Raw genomic sequence first — 18,034 nt, 5'->3', positions numbered from 1 at the left:
TCTGCTGGTCACTAGCTTCTGGCCCACTGTTTTCAGGAAGCACTACGGCATCGCTTTCTTTAAATAATATCACAATGCCGAGATCAGATAAGGAGGAGACTGCTCTTGTTATATGATTCATATAGAGGGAAAGGAAGAGCCTGTGTAAACTGTTTATGCACTTCCAAAGGGAAACAGTCACGTTATTTCCCTGCACTTCTTACTGCAGGAGAAAAATGTCTCGGACTAGCAACATAGTTAGCTAAAAGGGAAAGTTACGAAAAAACAACAAACAAAAACGACGGCTTAAATGGTAAAAACAAGCAATTAAGACAACCTGTACACTAACAATGATACAATATATAAGGAAAATTATTGTTAATTAAAACGTAAAGTCATACGGCTATCCGCCTTTTTAGCCATAACTCTTTTTTTCCCAAATATTTAGCTATCACTTTCTACCGCTGTTTGAGCTTAGCATTGGCTAATCACTTCAAAACACACATGAAACGGACTGGTCGAGAATAAAGGAAAGAGTTAAGTTACTGCCCTCTGTCAGGGAACTAAAACAGACAACGCACTCCTGTGGAAACACGATATTAAAAAATAGAGTTATGAATTACAAAACTTACTTTTGAGGAAGGGTCGTTTTCTTTGAATAAAGCAGGTTTTGTAATCCAGGGGCGAGGATGTGGCCGCAGTCAGCGATATAACGATGTCAGGACTTTCCAAAGTTTGTGTGCTGCTGGGCGGTGCTGATTTACTTTTGTACCCCTCCCACCGCTGTTGTCCGGCCTTTCTTTTTTTCCCTTTTCCTTGTTAAATGTTAGTATGCTGCCCCTGTCATGGCATTGTCTGATCTGGTCAGCACTGTCCAATAAAACACGTGCAAAACTCAACTCGGTTTGTGTTGTGATTTTATAGCACTGGATTTTATTTTATAGGTTTACTATGTATAGATGGATTTGCCTTTTCTTTTCATTGAATTACTGTCCAATGTTACACCTACCAGTATTCAACATTTAGGTCTCAGGGTGATATTACACACACACACACACACACACACACACACACACACAATCTATGGCAAGAAGAGCTGCCTCAATAATGCTTTTTAAGCTCCTTTAAAGGAAAAGTTAACCCCACAATCAAAACTGCACATTTTGTCTCTTTCCTGTAGCACTAATTATGGGTCTAGATTGTTTTGGTGTGAGTTGTGGAATGTTGGAGATATCAGCAGTAGAGATGTCTGCCTTTTTTCAAAAATAATGGAATTAGATGGCACTCAATTTGTGGGGCTCAAAGTGTAAAACATAAATATATATATATATATATTTAAAGGTATAGAATTTTAATTTGAAAAACTCAACAGCAATATTTCTTTCAAGAAAGCATGACTTGATAAATCTCTGCAAAAAAAATGTAAACTTAAGGAAATTCTTGGATTAAAACAGAAATCAAATGTCAAACATTTAATGTTTAGGCTAGAATTGACCCACATAGTGATTATAATAATGATGGGTGAAAATAATAATAATTTATCTTGTTTCCAATGAATACATTGGCATGTGGAAAGTAATAGTTCTTTCTGAAGTGGTGTAATATCAGGATTTTTGGACAAAGGGTGGATACAGTAACTTGGGTTTCCCCACAAAGGACATGGATTTTGAGGAAGCACCTCATGAGTCATGGTTTATTTTGGCATCAAACCGTTTCCAACAGAACATCAGTCACCTATATTAGTTATATCCTATCTCTGATGTCACAAATGTTGGATTCCTGTGAGGAAATGACAGAATTTAACATTTAAATGACTATATTGTTGTAGTTAGACTACACTAAACACACACACAAAATAAACAACAAGCAAACAAGAGAGAAATAATTCTCAATGTGAGAGATACGTTTCCAACACTGCAATGACAAGTGACAGTTGCATATTTTAAAAGTGTTAAACCCATTAAATTTTACAATGATTCAATAGTGCATTTGAGTCAGTTAAGTTATTATGGAACCATAAATATAAGATCTTCCACACTCATAGGTGTTTTTTAGATACTGTTCTAATGAACTGTTCATACGAATAAAGACAAAAAGTAATTCACCAGAATTTGTAAAACTCACATAATCATGAGCTAATAGTTCATATACAACCCACATAAACGAGAAGGTTACGACCACGTGACCAACGCACTGACAAGAGAAGTAAATAATATGAAAAGCAAAAGCATGCGTAATCAGGCAGGTTGGAGTGGTGAATGGGTCAAAACATAGGACTGTCCCCCAGGAGACTGGTGTCTGTGTCCCACGTGAAACCAGCTGAACTTTGAGTTATTTTAAGATATGTCGCTATCATGATTCTTCTCCTAAACCTAATCTAACTTATCATGAACTACATAACTTTATATTGACCACATAATGTGTCAATGCTTTCCACCATGTTTCCTAACCCAATACATACCTTCACTTCACTAAACCTAAATTACAGAACTTTAATTGCCTAAATCTTTCGTATATATAACCCTCCATTAAGTAAGTAATGTGACCACACCCAAACATGTTTCTTCTCCTAAACGTAAATTATGTAACTTTAATCGCCTAACTCTAACATAGATAATGTTACTTTAGGTGTGTAACTTTACGATGCCCAAAAATGTCCTAAATTCTAAAATTTATGTAACTTAATTTGCCTTAATCTAACCTAAGTAACTTAACATTAAGCATACGTTATAATGGCCGTCATGAGGCTTAAATTCATTAGATATCATACATCATCTGAGGTATCATATGAACCGTTGTATAAAAATGTATTGTTTGATTAGATGTATGCCTCAGTCTAACTTGTACAGAGCTACACAGGGATCTTACACATGCATCTTAACACTGCTTGGTCATCAGCATAAAAGTAGATTAGCGCAATAGGCGACCAGTTGGACATCAAGGTCACCATGGGTTCCAGTGACCAGAGTAAAAGGAGACAGAAACAACAGAAATGGATGTTGAGAATTTTAAATTTTGAAGAAAGGGAACTTCAGAAAAGAGAAATAAACTGAAAGTGGATTCATTGTAAGAGGGAACAGGATAAAGAAACCTGCGTGGTGGGAATAAATCCAGGGTTTGAAAGAGGGAGCTGGATGTGGAGCTTTGTCAGGAAAGCACATTATGGCAAGATGGATTAAGAACAAAGTGAAAGAAGATAAACAGATTGATATAAAATGATCTGGCTTGATAGTCATCGAGGGCATGTCAAAGAGTCAGATGGAAAATGTCTTGAAAGTCACACTTCTGGGGGTTGAGATGGATATGTACCCAGTGGTTTTCCACTTAGCGAGAGAGCTTCAATAAAAGGTTTAGTTGATGGAGTCTCAAGCAGAGTGGATGCGAGGAGATTTAAGGAGTGTAAAGGGGTGACAGACAGCTTTAGAATGAAGAGTTTTGACAAAATAAGTAATGAAAAGTTTGAGACTAAGTCTTTTATGCTTCACTTAGATTTGGAGTACTTGCTGGATAGAGTTTTGGGATTGTGTGTTGTATTGAGTAAGGTGGCTGCATGATTCTTGCAAAGGGAATCATGCAGCATAGGAAGCTAACTGTCCAAAGAGAGTAAGGAAGACAGAAGTAATCAAGGCTTGATCTAAGAACACACATACGTGTAAGGAAGAAGGAAAAACAAGGTATGGTGTGAGACAGGAAGCTAAGGCAAACAAATCAGTCAGGGAGCATGAGGAATTTTACTTTTGTCAGGATCAGGAGATGTTTTTTGACCTTTTTGTGTAATGGTAATTAACTAGAGTTGAGAGGATTTCCAAGCAAAAGCGCCCCTTTTCTCTGTTTTCTCTGGTTATGTAGCACCGACTTCAAAAGTGTTTGCATCTTTCTACTGCAGAGATGGACCAGTTTTATGTGAGGCCCTTCTTTACAGCGATAAAATACTGCTTTGAGAGAGACTTTAAGGCTCTTTTTAAACACCAGGAAAATAGATAATTTATAGCAGGGTGAGAAATGGATGGAAAAGATCGCTTATATAAGTGTCTGAAGTGATTTTTTTTTTGTGCTCACTATAGAGTACATTTTTTAGTGTCTAAGATATTGGGAGCAGTGAAACAATGAACGAGGGAGTAATTTCAGAAACAGTTCAACAAATGATAAAGGTGTAAGTTTGACAACTGCAACAGGAGAGTGATCAAGAAGTCATTTGGTCTTTTTCTATGTCATACTAGAAAAGGGACAGGTTTTACTAATGGCATTAACAATGACTTTGCTCCATTCGAGTGTCCCAGTAAGTCACACTTTGTTCTCATTGACACAACAACTTTCCAGCTTCAGCCAAGTGAAAAAAATCTTTTTATGTGCAAATCGAAAATGCATGTAAAAACAGTTGGATGAAATACACTTTGTGAGCCAGCATGCACGATGGGACTTTAAATGGCAGACGTTTTGACTTAAAGGAATACTTCACTCACAAAATAATCTTTTGTATATCAAGTACGCACCTCGTGTCATGTTGAAATGTTTTTTTTTCTCACCAGCCTCCACTGTCAACGAAGAATGCAAACACAGAGAAAAAGTTTTTCATCTCCTGCATTGATTTCCTAAATGTTTCCCCTGAAACTGGTCTATCAGGCCCATGCTCACAACCCTGAGAGGTCAAATCAGCCCAAAGTGAAATCACCTGTGTGGATGTGCTATGAGTGTGTGGGCCTTATATTCAAAGTCAGAGCTACAATTGTAAACTGGATCTGTATATAAACTGTGACCTCACAAGCTGTAACTAGTGGTATGTGTTGTGAATTGAACAATCTGCCTAATAACCTCTCACTGGCATTACTGGGAGATCTAGACATTTATTTATTTATTTATTTTTAATCAACATTTTGGTAAATTAATTCATCCTAATGTACGTGAAGTGGGGAAGAAGCAAAGGCTCCTCTTGAAAGAATAACATTTATCTTTGTCTACTGCACAACTAGTACTTTGTGGGGGGAAAACAGACTGGAACAAAGAGTAGACACAACATCCTTTCTGTACTGAATAGACTCAGAGGAGTCATCATCCCGTCAAATCAACTCTCCACACAAAGTCTACTGGCAGGAGCGGCAGAAAAGAAAAACAGACATATGGACCAGACTTTAACAATGCTACAAAAGCATTTGGAATAATTACAAAACTGCTGCAGCAAACAAATTTTCACACACTGCAACTCTATCGATTTCTTCTGTTTCTCACTGTGTTTTGGCTCCATATGTGTTATGTGTTGTACTTATTAACAGTTACATTGTTACACAGCAGAAGAGCAGAAATAAGCTCTATCTCAGTCCATTAACATTCCCAACTCTGCCAGACAAACAAGTCAAGCTATTTTTGGCCAAATATGTTCCTTATCCTGATATTTGGAGGAAAAAAATAATGTTGAAAGGAATGTTTGAAGTGATCTCTTCTATGTGGAATTTGTGATTCAGGAAGTGCAGTTGAAGGACAAAACAAAAACAGCTTTGTATTTAGTGGAGATCATACATATGGTTAAAATAAATCTTGATGGTGCAAAGTCAGTCTGGCCTCACTCCCAGGGCATCAAAATCTGCTGCTTGGGCTGTGGCCCTCAGAATCAGTGTACGATGCACCCTTAAGCATCTGAGTATGATGCACCTGGCTTTCAGCCATTCCTAAACCCATCCACATCACTATTGGACAGTCAGAGCAACTTACATATAAAGAGCAAAAAGTCTATTTAGCTGGATGGCACCAATAAGTACGGGACTTTGACCCAGGAGACTGGTATCTGTGTCCTGTGTGAAACTATAAGTCAACATTGATTTGTTGTTGATTTATTTTTTTCAACCATCATGTTGGCAAATTAATGTGATAAGTTGTCACAACCATCGTCATGAGTCTGATATTAATTATTTAGTAGCAGCAGCAACCAGCACAGGTGTCACCTGACAAACTGATCAATATTTTCTTAGTAGGAAAAACTTTCAGCTACTGTTAGTTAAACATAATTGATGTTAGAGAGTGCTAAAATCCCATGCCTTAAAGCAGTTATACATTGAGCCCTGTTCTCTGAGACTAGTTGATATTCTGCTTATTGACTCTGTGAACTTGCCTCAACCTCATTCCTTCAGGCAGCACTGACAAAGAAATGCACATGGGATACAACACTAAGTAGAGACAATTTGCCTCTACTTGTACTCTGTGTTACTTAAATTATTGCAATCCTCTAGTAGTTGACATGACTTGGATTTACTTGCTGAGGCATATGTCACAGTTGGCAGTCATTTAAGATACTTTATCACATCTGAGGCTGGCCAAAGGACACTTCTACAGTAGCACTCTCCTTCAATGGCTTTCCTTTTTATTGGAGCCAACCCCCCCCCCAACTCTCCACCCCTGCCCATGAGTAGTGTTTCAATAACAGGAAACAATCGGCCACCGTCTTTCATCACAGGTTGACGTTGGTTCCCGCACGGTGCCACTGGGTCTCTGTGGTGCCAGCCAGCCAGCCAGCCCTTTGCAGTCTATAGCAGAGGAGAGAGAAAGAATAAAGTGCATGCGCCAGCTGACTCATTTCCTTATCGTCCTCCAAGGGGGGGATCTGACGCGTTCACTTGCAGCAGTAATATCCGAGTCTGACAGTCGATGAACAGAGCCTGTCTGCCTTACAAAGTAATTAATGTACATTTACAACCCCATACGGCAGTTAATTGAAAGGGTTTTCATTTTAGATATATTCCACTGCAAAAGCATATCTCAACTTGCATATCTGTGATTTGCATGCAACAAAGTGCCATTAGGATCTAAATGGGTGATCCTGGTTAATTTTACGCTGAAGCAATGCTGCATCTTACAGTCTGTGACAGTTTGAAAGGGATTGTTTTCTCACTCATCTGTAACAAAGGTATCATGTATGCATGGATGTATTATACATGCATGCATACAATATGTCTGTGACAAGATTTTATTCTTAGTCGCCATGTGCTGCAGTACATTTTCCATCTGATTTATTTTATTATCGCCAACCTCACTGAAAAATGACCTTTTTTTCCAAGTAAGTGATAACAAACTGGTATGTGATATTCACAGCTGATTGCACATTACTGTCCTTGTAATTATGTCCAACTCTGCAGCTAAAGTAAGTACACACAATTATATAGCGTGCACACTATTTTTAGGTTCTTATCTTCCTTGGCTATAGCCTCAAACAGGTTACATTTGCAGTTTGCTTAAAAAACTGTTTCTATGGACTTAAGCCTGTTTCAAAGTTCAGATCATTAGGTCTGCAGGTATGTGAACATGTTCTTTTAAAAAAATCTGTTGACACCTATATGGTAAATGAATAAATGTTGATTGAATGTAAGCTTTTTTTTACATATCGATAGTATCAATTACAGGTTGATTATTTCTTTTAAAACGGTTGAAAAGTGAATAAATCTTCCTTTATTGCACAGTCTTTGCAATTCTACCTTATTTGCATTTAATCATGCAGCATAGATGAGAAGATGTTTTGAGATAGTCAGAAATTTTTATCCTACACATATGGGCCTTAAAGGTAAAAGTTGCTTAATTTCAGACTGCACCATTTTTTGAACTATTTTTTAAATCAGTCCAGTATTGAGCAAGACTGCTGCAAACAGCAAATGCAAAACAGTCTGCATAACCACTAGGAGCAACCACCACACCTTTAAAGTATGCCCAACGACTGTGCTTGCTTTTGCCATTAACTGGCTCAGACTGTTAGTCCAAGTGTTTCACAATCTTATGAAAGGGATCACGAAAGAGAAACACGTTTTTCTTTACCTTTCACTTGATCCAATCTGTTTGTTACTGTCTTCCTGCAACAGCCCAACTCTTGAGACTCTCATGAGACCTCTCCTTGAAGGAGACTTGGTCCAAACAAACGTTACAGAAAAATAAACTGTCTTTCTTTAACTTTCACTTGATCTGGTCTGTTGGTCTGACCAAGCCTTGTTCAAGGACAAGTGCAAGAGAACAGTTTGGATTAATCAAAGGATAAGAAAAACATTTTTCTCTTGAAGGAGCCTTTCCATAACATTGTTTGACACTTAATAATAACAATCGGAGCCTCTCAGTGGCAAAAACAAGCAGTTTCAGTAGACGTATATTGACATTATGTTGTTGCCCCGATGGATTACATTGCAAAATCAAAAACTGTTGTTCCCATTAGTCACCTAGACCTAGAAAAACACGGGAAATAGGGTTTCAGTTGAAAAAAAAGCTTTCCTTTCAAGTAAATTTTCGTTCGAATACTCAGATTTTCTGTTCTTGGTACGAATTCATTATAACTTCATTATAACTAACTGGTGAGTCCACACACACAGCAAAACACATTTCCCTCTCCCCCACATTCACAGGCATGTGTCTCTTTCTCTGCTGTACGTGATAAATAACACTGCCACCTCCTTTCTTCACCTTTGTTTTTGTACCTTTATTAGGTAAGTACTGCATTCCTAGCATTCCAGCCGCATCCTCGATGGCTTTATGAAAGTGCTCACGGACGCCTTTTCTTGATTGACTTTCCAATGGATGCATCCTGTCCCCCTTCAGAAGCTGTTTTCCTCTTCCTCATCCCCACAGCGCAGTCATGATCAGAGCTCTCCTTGGAGGGTAGTCCGGATACCTGTTGCTATGTTTGCTTGGCCAGCTGTGTGTGTGTGTGTGTGTGTGTGTGTGTGTGTGTGTGTGTGTGTGTGTGTGTGTGTGTGTGTGTGTGTGTGTGTGTGTGTGTGTGAGAGGAAGGTGAGAGGTAAAGGAAGACCTGTTGGTCACCATGGGCTCAAAGGAACAGTTATAATAACAGGAGTGAAGTGCGGCTGAGGCAGCATGTCCTGTATCCTGTTGTGTCTACATGCTCCAGCACCTTGACCATGTTGTCTGAATAAAAAAGCGTTTCCTCTTTTTAAACCATGATGTATTGTCATAGTCCCTTCTTAGTGTGTGTGTGTGTGTGTGTGTGTGTGTGTGTGTGTGTGTGCGTGTGTGTGTGCGCGCGCATTTGTCCAGGATTACTCACAATGTCTGTCTATAAAAAGTAGTCATATAGATTGTGTGTCACTGGCATCTCTTAAATATTCAAACACAGTCACAGCTGATAAACTAATTCAATTGATTTTTCGTATACTTTAATTTTTTTGTTATTTTTTCTTTTCTTTTTTTTTTTTTACATATATCACTTTATAGACAGCTGTTACATGTGTGCATCTTGATGAAAAAAGTAGACCATTTCTGTGCTTTTAATATAGTTTTAAATGGATTAATATAAAATATGAGAAAAGTAATTTAAAAATTCTGTGTATGTACATGTATACAGAGTTTCACCAGTTTGTCCACAGTAGGTGATCCCTGCTACTGTTCAATGGCACAGTCATAAATGACTCTATTGTCATTTCCCATAAACTCTGCATTCTATATGGCAGGATTAAAGCAGAGGAAAATATTCTGTAAAGTGCACATAGTGGTGCCTTTAAGGTTAGGGGATGTAGCCTCCTGAAAACAACACCTTTTGTGGTGCCACTTGGACGCATCCACATACATGTTCAGCACAGAATGGAAGTGAGACTCACATAAAGAAATTGATTTCCAGATGCTACTTTTGGCCGTTTCATTGTTGTGTGAGCCTTAAACTTGTAGATTCCTATTGCTGGAGTTGGAGTAGAGTTAAGGCATCTTTGATCCTTAATGGCCTTGACTTTTCTTTTAACCAAGATGAGTGGGAAGGGCTTTCTTTAGTTGCTCATGTTATTTCCCTATGAAATTCATACTGATAAAATAACATTTAAAAAATAAAATAAAACAACAACAACCAGACACAGCTAATCTAGTTATGTTGTTTACTACAGTGCATCAATAGCCTTGGAGACTTGGGTGAAGACCTCATCCACTGGCAGCTCAGAGTCAACCTAGGGTAAATAGAATATATGTTAGATTTTACACACAATTTACATTTTATTTAAAGGTCCAGTGTGTAGGATTTAAGGGGATATATTGGCCAAAATGGATTATGAGATAATACGTGAGTTTTCTTTACTGTATTAATGCCTGAAACTGCGTCATTCAGTGTTTTTATCAGTTTAAAATCGCCTGGTCTGTTTGTTTTGGAGAGGAGGAGACCTCTGCAAATTATTCAGCTCCAAGTAAAAACCTCCTGAAAGTCTGAATCTTTAGTTATCAGAGAAAAAAAGATGAGCACACGCTAGCAGGTGCTGAGCTTGCAGCCTCTCTGCGAAGTGCTGAACACTATCTGAGAAACACTGATTTGTAACATAAAACTTCTTTTTACTGTGTTTTTACTGGTTTTAATAAACTCGTCTGTCTGTTTTGGAAAGGAAGAGACCTTTGCGGATATTTCAGCTCCCGGCAAAAACCTCCTAAACACTGAAGTAATTCTAACTGGGAGAAGGTTTAGCTGGTTGCAATCTGCAATCTTCACCACTAGATGCCCCCAAATCCTTCACACTGCTCCATTAAAACACTCACTATCATCACAGTCATACGCACCTTCCTGACGATGCCACGGCCCTCGTAAAAGGCAATGACTGGCTCAGTTGCTTTGTAATACAAGTCCAGACGCTTCTTGATGGTCTCCTCATTGTCGTCAGAACGGCCGCTAGTCTCGCCACGCTTCATAAGCCTCTTGACCATGGTCTCTCCTTTGGCATCAACGTACAGCAGCATGCAGGGTTTGCCGATCTGGAATCAGAAATAGTTTGCTCATTTAACTTTTTTTTTGTCTTAGTATGTTGCCGGGATGAGTCATAGATCAACAGCTCATGCCCTCTCCTACCTTCTTCTCAAACTCCTCACCCTGCTTCACCTCACGGGGGTAGCCATCAATAAGGAAGCCCTTGGAGACTTCAGCCTTGGCGATCATGGCATCCTTAATCATGTCTAAGACTGTGTCCTGAAAGCACACCCGAGATATTATGATCAACCTTCACAATGACATGGCACTTCTGATAGAAAATACACTCAGTTGGCAGTTTATTATGCTGACAGGTCTTTATTAATGTGTCCTCCCCGTTAATATCAGTGAGAGTAGGCTAAATAGCAGATACACCTCGCTGTATAATGCAGAACCGTTACACAGCACCAAAGCTACCTCCTCTAAAATGATCATAAAGTTGAAGTAACACCTCTCTAAGACAGTTTGGACTGTCTTACCAGGGGCACAAGCTCTCCCTTCTGCATGATGGCCTGGAGCTGCTTGCCCCTCTCAGAGCCAGAAGCCACCTCAGCACGGAGCAGATCTCCAGAGGACAGGTGAGTGTAGCCGTACTTTGCTACTATCTTCTCACACTGGGTGCCCTTTCCAGAGCCAGGCCCACCTGAAAAAGAAAGAGAAAAAAAAAGTATAGCACAAGAGAGAAAAAAGGCTTCCTTTTTTTTTATTTATTTTTTTTTAGTTTTTTAGTATTTAAGTCAAACCTTTGGAACATGAGCAACTTGGCTTAATTTCTTTCAAAAATGTGGGAAAAAAGGCAATGAGAGGGGATAACATTATCCAAAACTTAGCAAGAAATTAGCAAAAGGTATTTTTATAAGTTTAGTGACATAATTTAAGTATGTAAATATAAATATAGTCTTTCCCTAACTTTTTGCTTTTTTACATTAGACAATTTTTCCTAGCTTTTTAAAATAGTCATTAAATCTTCAAAATTCTTTCATATTGTTGAACATGTAAGTTGCCTATTGTCTTCTATTGCCTGAACGCAGCATAAGGAAAGTGATGTTGCTCCAGGTTTTAAAGGGTTAAATTTGTTGCGTTCCAAAATGAGGCAATACTCACCCACAACAAAGATGATCTTGGCATCTTTGATTTTATCTGGAATGAGCGAGCACAAAAAGACGTTATGAGTCTGTACATGGCAAAACTTCCCTCTAACCAAAACAATGATTTTTAAAAAGTTAAATTCACAAGGAAATTGGAACAAACCAGCTTGACAGCCAGATGTGGAGGAAAGGCCTTCAGTGGAATCAGCAATACACGTATTTCCCATGTTTCAATTGCAGGGCACTGTGTTGCCTGGACCACTTGTAGCCTGTTTTGACTGTGCTTGCTTTGCTTTAGGTTTGTGCTATGACTCAAACAGTGTTGCTATGACAACTGTTGTCACCAGAAAATGTTATTTAGCCAGCTATAACTGCTCACAGGGGGACTACAGGAAAAACTATATTGTGTGTTAATGTGAGCAACTATATCATGAGATAACTGTAGTATTACACAGGTCTGTGATGTTCATTGAATTTAATATAACAATAATATTTAAGTGCAGTATCCTCAAATATATAATGCAAGCCCTCCAGTGTATTCTCAAAAATCCCCAGAAGAGGGCAGTAGAGTCTAACAAAAACACCTCGAGTCTGCCTCTGCTTCATTGTAACTCACATCATCCATCATCTTCAATCACTCTCTCACATGATATATTATTTACCTGCCATTGTGTTGCGTTAGATGAGTGTATTCCTTCAACTGAAAGACAGAAAAGGACACAGAAGGAGAAGTAAATAACTTCACTTCAGCATATTTTTGACAAATGCAGACAGTCAAATAGAATTTGTGCAGATTACACTTTATTTATTGCCTGATATCAGACTCTTGATACTCATTTCTATTCATGTCACAATTCCAAACAAATCAGCCACCTCAGTGGAGTCAGGGGTTTCAAGGTCTGGACCCAAGCAGCTTAAATTTGGGGAGTTCAATGTTTTATGGTAAACTAACATTTTGTGAACAAAGTAACACTACGTTAACCATGTTTTCACATTAATATATATATACAATTCACTTTGTACTCTACAAATAAAGGACTTTGGTATTCCAAAAAGAAGTATTCAGATCCTTTACTTAAGTAAAAGAACTAATACCACACTGTAAAAATACTCTGCTACAAGTAAAATTAAAAGTAGGGTACTCAATCTAGACAAAAACCTAATAACATAAAAATAGAAGTAAATTAGAAAACAACTTAAATATTCATAAAACAATATACCAAAAAAATTTCTGTTAAGTGTCTAATTGATGAATGGACTAACTGTTTCAGCTTTACTAAAACATACTTAATAATTTGTGAAGTAACTGGTAACTAAAGCTTTCAGATAAATGTAGTAAAGTAAAAAGTACAATATTTTCCTCTGGAATGTAGCGGAGTATAAGTATTAAGTAACATGAAAACACCACACTAGAGTAAAGTAGTAGTACCTTGAAATCATACTTAAGTACAGTACTTGAGTAAATATGCTTAATTGCGTTCCACCACTGAGCTATACTGGTAACAGTATTAATATTGCTGGTGATGTTATTGTCAGTGTACATATATGCATCCTTCAAAGTATTTCAAGGATGTGCAATTGGAGCAGTAAGAAACTTTTTTTTCATTTATAGAGAATTTGCAATATGGCAATACTTAACTTACACAAAGCATAACAATGAAAAGTAACTTTTACAGTTTGTCTCATCACTGATAAAATGTTTCAGTTCTTCAACATTTATTCGAGACAGGAAGTGCCTAATGACTCTATCGTGACATTACTGTATTTATGGACAGAAGACAACAGCCGTTTCCTCTCTTTTAGCTGACTTACAGATACAAGAATGAGGAAGTAGGCTGATCGAGTCATCAGGGCTGGCATGTGTAAAAAGATATCTCCAAGTAGCTGCATGCCTGTGTCATGTGCCTTGCGTCTGAAAACGAGTGTGTTTGAAAGAACTGACTCAACAGGTGCTGCCTGTGCCAAAATACCCACACAGGTCTGCATCTGCTTCCAAGTTCTCCTGCAAAATGCGACAATTTTCAAAAAATTCAGCTCTACATTTTGAATATACTTTAAATACATTTGATATCTTTAATGCAGCTACTTCCCACTTATGTTTACAAAGAATTTGGAGTGAAAATGTCCCCTTTTGCCACATGTATATGTGCAAAAAATAGATTATGTGAATAATACTATTACATCACAGTGATTTTCAACTTTCCATGCAGTATATATAGTTATAGAGCTACTTGCATCACACACGTGCGCACCATGTTCTTCAAGTAACCTGAGAAGTCACTGGCCTGAGTTTAGTGAAACCAGATTTATGATAAGGTGCTGACTTCTAAGGTTACATGGTGAGATAAATGCTTGGATCTAAGTATTTTGGCACAGTCACCAGGGAGAAAGAACATACTGCACACAAATACATCATAGCTACAAAAAGCTTTATGGGTGGGGAATTAACTATCTTGAATATAATCATAGAATTTTAGACTTATTCTCTAAGTTTTGATTGGTATACTAAACCTTATGTGTTATGAGGGAGGCATTAGATTAGATTTAACAGGACTTGAATTTGACTTTGGGACAATGTGGCTGTTTGCTTACTGCCATATGCCTGCTACTCAAACAAATCTGTCACTATAGCGCCAGATTGATAATAAGCCTTAAGGAATGTGGGGCATTAGAAAGGTTATATGAGCTGTGTCATTGTTGCCGGACTGCAGCAGAGGAAAAAAATATGTGCTGAACAAAAATTTAAACATAACACCCCTGATTTTGCTGCTTTTTTCACAGGTTGAAATAAAATGTTGTTTCCCTCAATTTGGCAGTACATCCAACCGGCCACACAACTGTAGATCACATGTAACCACACCATCTGAGGACCTCCACATCCAGCGTCTTCACCTGCAAGACTGTCCAAGACAAGCCACCCAATCAGCTGATACAGCAACCGGTTTGCACAACCAAATATTTTCTGCACAAATTGTCAAAAAACGGTCTTATAGAAGTTCATCTGGATGCTCATCATCCTCACCAAGGTCTTGACCTGACAGCAGTTTGTCATCTTAACCAGCTTGTGTGGTTGTGAGGTCGATTGGATGTACTGTCAAATTTATGGAAAGGACATTGGAGACGGCTTCTGGTAGAACATTCAGTTCATGGGCAACAGCTCTGGTTGACATTCTTGCAGTCCTCTCACAGCTTGGGACATCTGCAGCATTATGCTGTGTGATCAAACTGCTTATTTTTAGTGGCTTTTTATTGTGACCAGCTCAAGGCTGATATTGGTGACTTATCTTGATATGCCACAACTGTCAGGTGGATGGGATATCTTTGACAAGGAGAAATGCTCACTATTGCATATTTTAACATTTTTTTTGCCCAAATTCTGACAGAAAGACACATATCTCTTGGGTGCATGAAAAAGGTTGTTATATCTAACTTAAACCTGTGAAAAATGGAAGCAAAAATAAAAGTTTCACATTTACAATTCTGTTGAGATAAGTTATATGTTACTGTACATAGGCAAATTAAAGATTTGTATATTTCTACAGCTGACGTGTTTCCTGGTTCACCATTGAGATATACTTTAGCAGAGGATCCACCAAAGCTCCAATTGCAACAAGCTTGTTCTCTGATTCTCACATGCAACACTTCTCAGCACTGGTGGTGCTGCTTCTCAGGTGTCCAGTTTTATGTCAGCCGCCGTTAACCCTGTGGTCAGTGTAAATGTCACTTGGATGCTTGCATCTGAGTCAGCAGAGTGCCTATTTGGGAATCCCTCTTTGGCCTATTATGGTACCTTCCTCTGGGTCCCCTGCTTCTTTGGCACGTCAGATGTGTTCTGGTTCTGATACAGTGCAAATAACATTGCATGGGTCTCAGTGTGTGGCCCTCCATTCTGCCAGGAATTGTGGAATGGAAACAGACTACAGCAGTGTGATTGAGCCGATATATTTCTCAACAGAGGCTATATCAGAACTGGAGATAAATGTGGCAAGACTGAACTGGACTTTATCAAATGTAGACAAAAGAATGTGAATGTGCTGCAGGATTGAATCTATATTCTTTCTCTTTACATGCATGAACTCTCTTACAACTGCACAAATAATTTAACACCATGCAGCTGAATGTGCTGTTAAGCTGAATGTAACCTGATATCTGCGGACACATTTGAACATGGGATTTTTGTAATCATATCCTTGAATTGAAATAGAGATACTAGACTTACACAACCCCACTCCAATGCTAGTGTCTCATCCCACCCTCATGTCTTATTACTGTTTTTTACTCTGCTAAAAAAAGACTCAGCTGTTAAGGGATAGCATGTCAACCATTCTCAAAAAGCACATGGCACTGAAGCTTTGACTGACTGCACTAAGAAGCAGGGGCGGAACCAGACACTGTATACATTTGGGGCTCTTACTCAAACCAAGGGGGTCCGGGGCATGCTTCCCCTGGGAGATTTTATTCCCTATCAACAACAACTTTATGCACTATTTTCTATCTGAGATAATACAACATCTAAGAAATCTGTACATCATTTGAGAAAATTTATTATAGTTACCAAGGTAAAAAAAATCATCCTGTATAGCCTACTACCCCTTTTGTATCTCATTCAACAGTTTTTATCATTCTGAAAACATAATACAAGAAATGATGAGGATGACCAACTTTACTCATGCCATCTAAAGAGAGGCAAAAACTGTGTGATGTTACATTTTTAACATTGCATAAGTAGGGTAGGAATTTGGTGTTACTTATCTTGAAACCTATTTTTGATATACTAGCAGGGGTGAAGATTTCGTTTCAACACCAGGTAGGGGGCTCTTGTAAAACAGGGGGTTATGGGGTCCTCTGTAAGAAAAGTTTGAGCATCTAACTCTTAATTTCCTGCATTCCTTGTGATTTTGTACCAATTTGAGCCCTTTCTGCACCATTTAGAGTATATGTCTTCAATTTTTCTACTTTTTTATTGTTATTGGTGGATGGGGCAACTGCATGTGTTCACAGAATGAATTATTAACAGTTACACTGAAATCCATGCCATAATAACATAATCTGGCCTACTAATTACAAATCAAGGATCCCTAACAATGACTAGTAAATGTTGTCTTTTATTCTCTGAATTGAACATCAGGCCACCAACAGCACATTCACACAATTATATCAGATTTCTTTCGGGGAGTAGCATCGACATGGACAAATATTATTACCTGAACGACACACAGTTAAAAAGGTATTTTAAAACCCTAGAGGCTTTGGGGCTTTTGATAAAACATTGGGGGCTGAAGCCCCAGAGGCCACCCCTCAGCTTCGCGTCTGCGTACAAGCAGCAGGAGTGAAAGCAAAGTACTGAGCACAAGCTCTATTAGTGCATTCTCTCAGTGTACCATTGGTTACTAAGGCACTCTACAAATTAATTGAGCGCACTGTCCCTTTAAGGGAGAACAGGGGACCCTTTGACGTCAGTGCAGTGGGAGATATTCCATGATGTTTGTGAAAGGATGGAGCGAGATCATTTCTGTGTTAGCTGTGGCTGCCGTGGACGTGTTTGTGTTCCAGAGTGCAAGCTTTGGCTCAGTTTAATGTGTTCAAACAAGAATCAATAGCACTCAGCCCTTAATCAGCTGTTAATGAGCATTACTGGGGCTAAAAGCATGGCAGTGGAATTAAAGGCTGGAGCAGCTTGTATGAAAATGTCCTTAAATGGATGTAGGTGGAGGGGAATGTTTGCATGTTATTATAGTGAAGGAAAATCATCTAGAAGGAAATGTCTGCAGGAAAAGATAGGAATCAATGATGGCTGATTTTGATTATTTTTTTAAGCAAAACAATTATGTCATCCAATAAGAGCCATCACTGTCAATGACACACAAGAGCTTCATGCCTTTGCACTATGCAGAAATGTCTGATCTCCTCACAATGTCAACCACTTAAACAGTGTGACTGACCAAAGTGTTGAGAAAGCAGATGACAGTTCACCATTACAGCCTCTGTTTTTCTCACTCTCCATCCTAACATACAGCCCTGCCCACTCTCCTTCTCTCTGAAATCTCTGTATCCGTCACTCCCTCTGAGTAAGTTAGACCCACTCCCTGTCATTTCATGCTTCCTCTATGGAGCCTTTGTCCTCTGTACTGACCTCTCTTTGCGCGCTGTGGCTCTAGATCCCAGTGCAAGGGGCTGCTGTCCCTGGATCCCCGTGTGTGTGTGTCTGCACAGTTCCTACTGCACGGCAGCCCTCCCTCCCCCTTGCTATGCCTTTTTATAGCTCAGCTGA

General features: G+C 38.7%; 2 protein-coding genes across 4 annotated transcripts in view; both read right to left on the bottom strand.

The window, feature by feature from the left end:
* eng (endoglin) overlaps positions 1 to 768 on the bottom strand; it is a 51,724-nt gene extending 50,956 nt beyond the window's left edge. For all 3 annotated transcript variants that reach the window (XM_042509603.2, XM_042509604.2, XM_042509605.2), the window contains exon 1: positions 612 to 768. The gene's annotated coding sequence lies outside the window, so the exon portion shown is untranslated. The remainder of the gene's footprint in view (positions 1 to 611) is intronic.
* Positions 769 to 9,810: 9,042 nt separating this feature from the next.
* On the bottom strand, positions 9,811 to 18,034 carry ak1 (adenylate kinase 1). The gene is made up of 7 exons (XM_042508697.2): positions 17,897 to 18,034; positions 12,426 to 12,463; positions 11,780 to 11,815; positions 11,155 to 11,318; positions 10,778 to 10,894; positions 10,492 to 10,683; positions 9,811 to 9,893 (listed from the first exon to the last, which is right to left on the bottom strand). The coding sequence occupies exons 2-7, from the start codon at positions 12,430 to 12,432 to the stop codon at positions 9,828 to 9,830; spliced, it is 582 nt and encodes a 193-aa protein (XP_042364631.2). The 5' UTR covers positions 12,433 to 12,463; positions 17,897 to 18,034; the 3' UTR covers positions 9,811 to 9,827.

This window comes from Plectropomus leopardus, chromosome 20 (assembly GCF_026936395.1).
Source record: "Plectropomus leopardus strain MGB_pleo_1.0 chromosome 20, ASM2693639v1, whole genome shotgun sequence".
Classification (NCBI taxonomy): Eukaryota; Metazoa; Chordata; class Actinopteri; order Perciformes; family Serranidae; genus Plectropomus; species Plectropomus leopardus.
The sequence above is the reverse complement of the archived record's forward strand: the minus strand, read 5'-3'. Positions and strand labels throughout refer to the sequence as shown.

Coding starts and splice junctions, on each gene's coding strand:
- ak1 (XM_042508697.2), bottom strand. Junction 10,895..11,154: donor AGGGAGAGCTTGTGCCCCTG/GTAAGACAGTCC, acceptor GTGTGCTTTCAG/GACACAGTCTTAGACATGAT. Junction 9,894..10,491: donor GCCGTGGCATCGTCAGGAAG/GTGCGTATGACT, acceptor TATTTACCCTAG/GTTGACTCTGAGCTGCCAGT.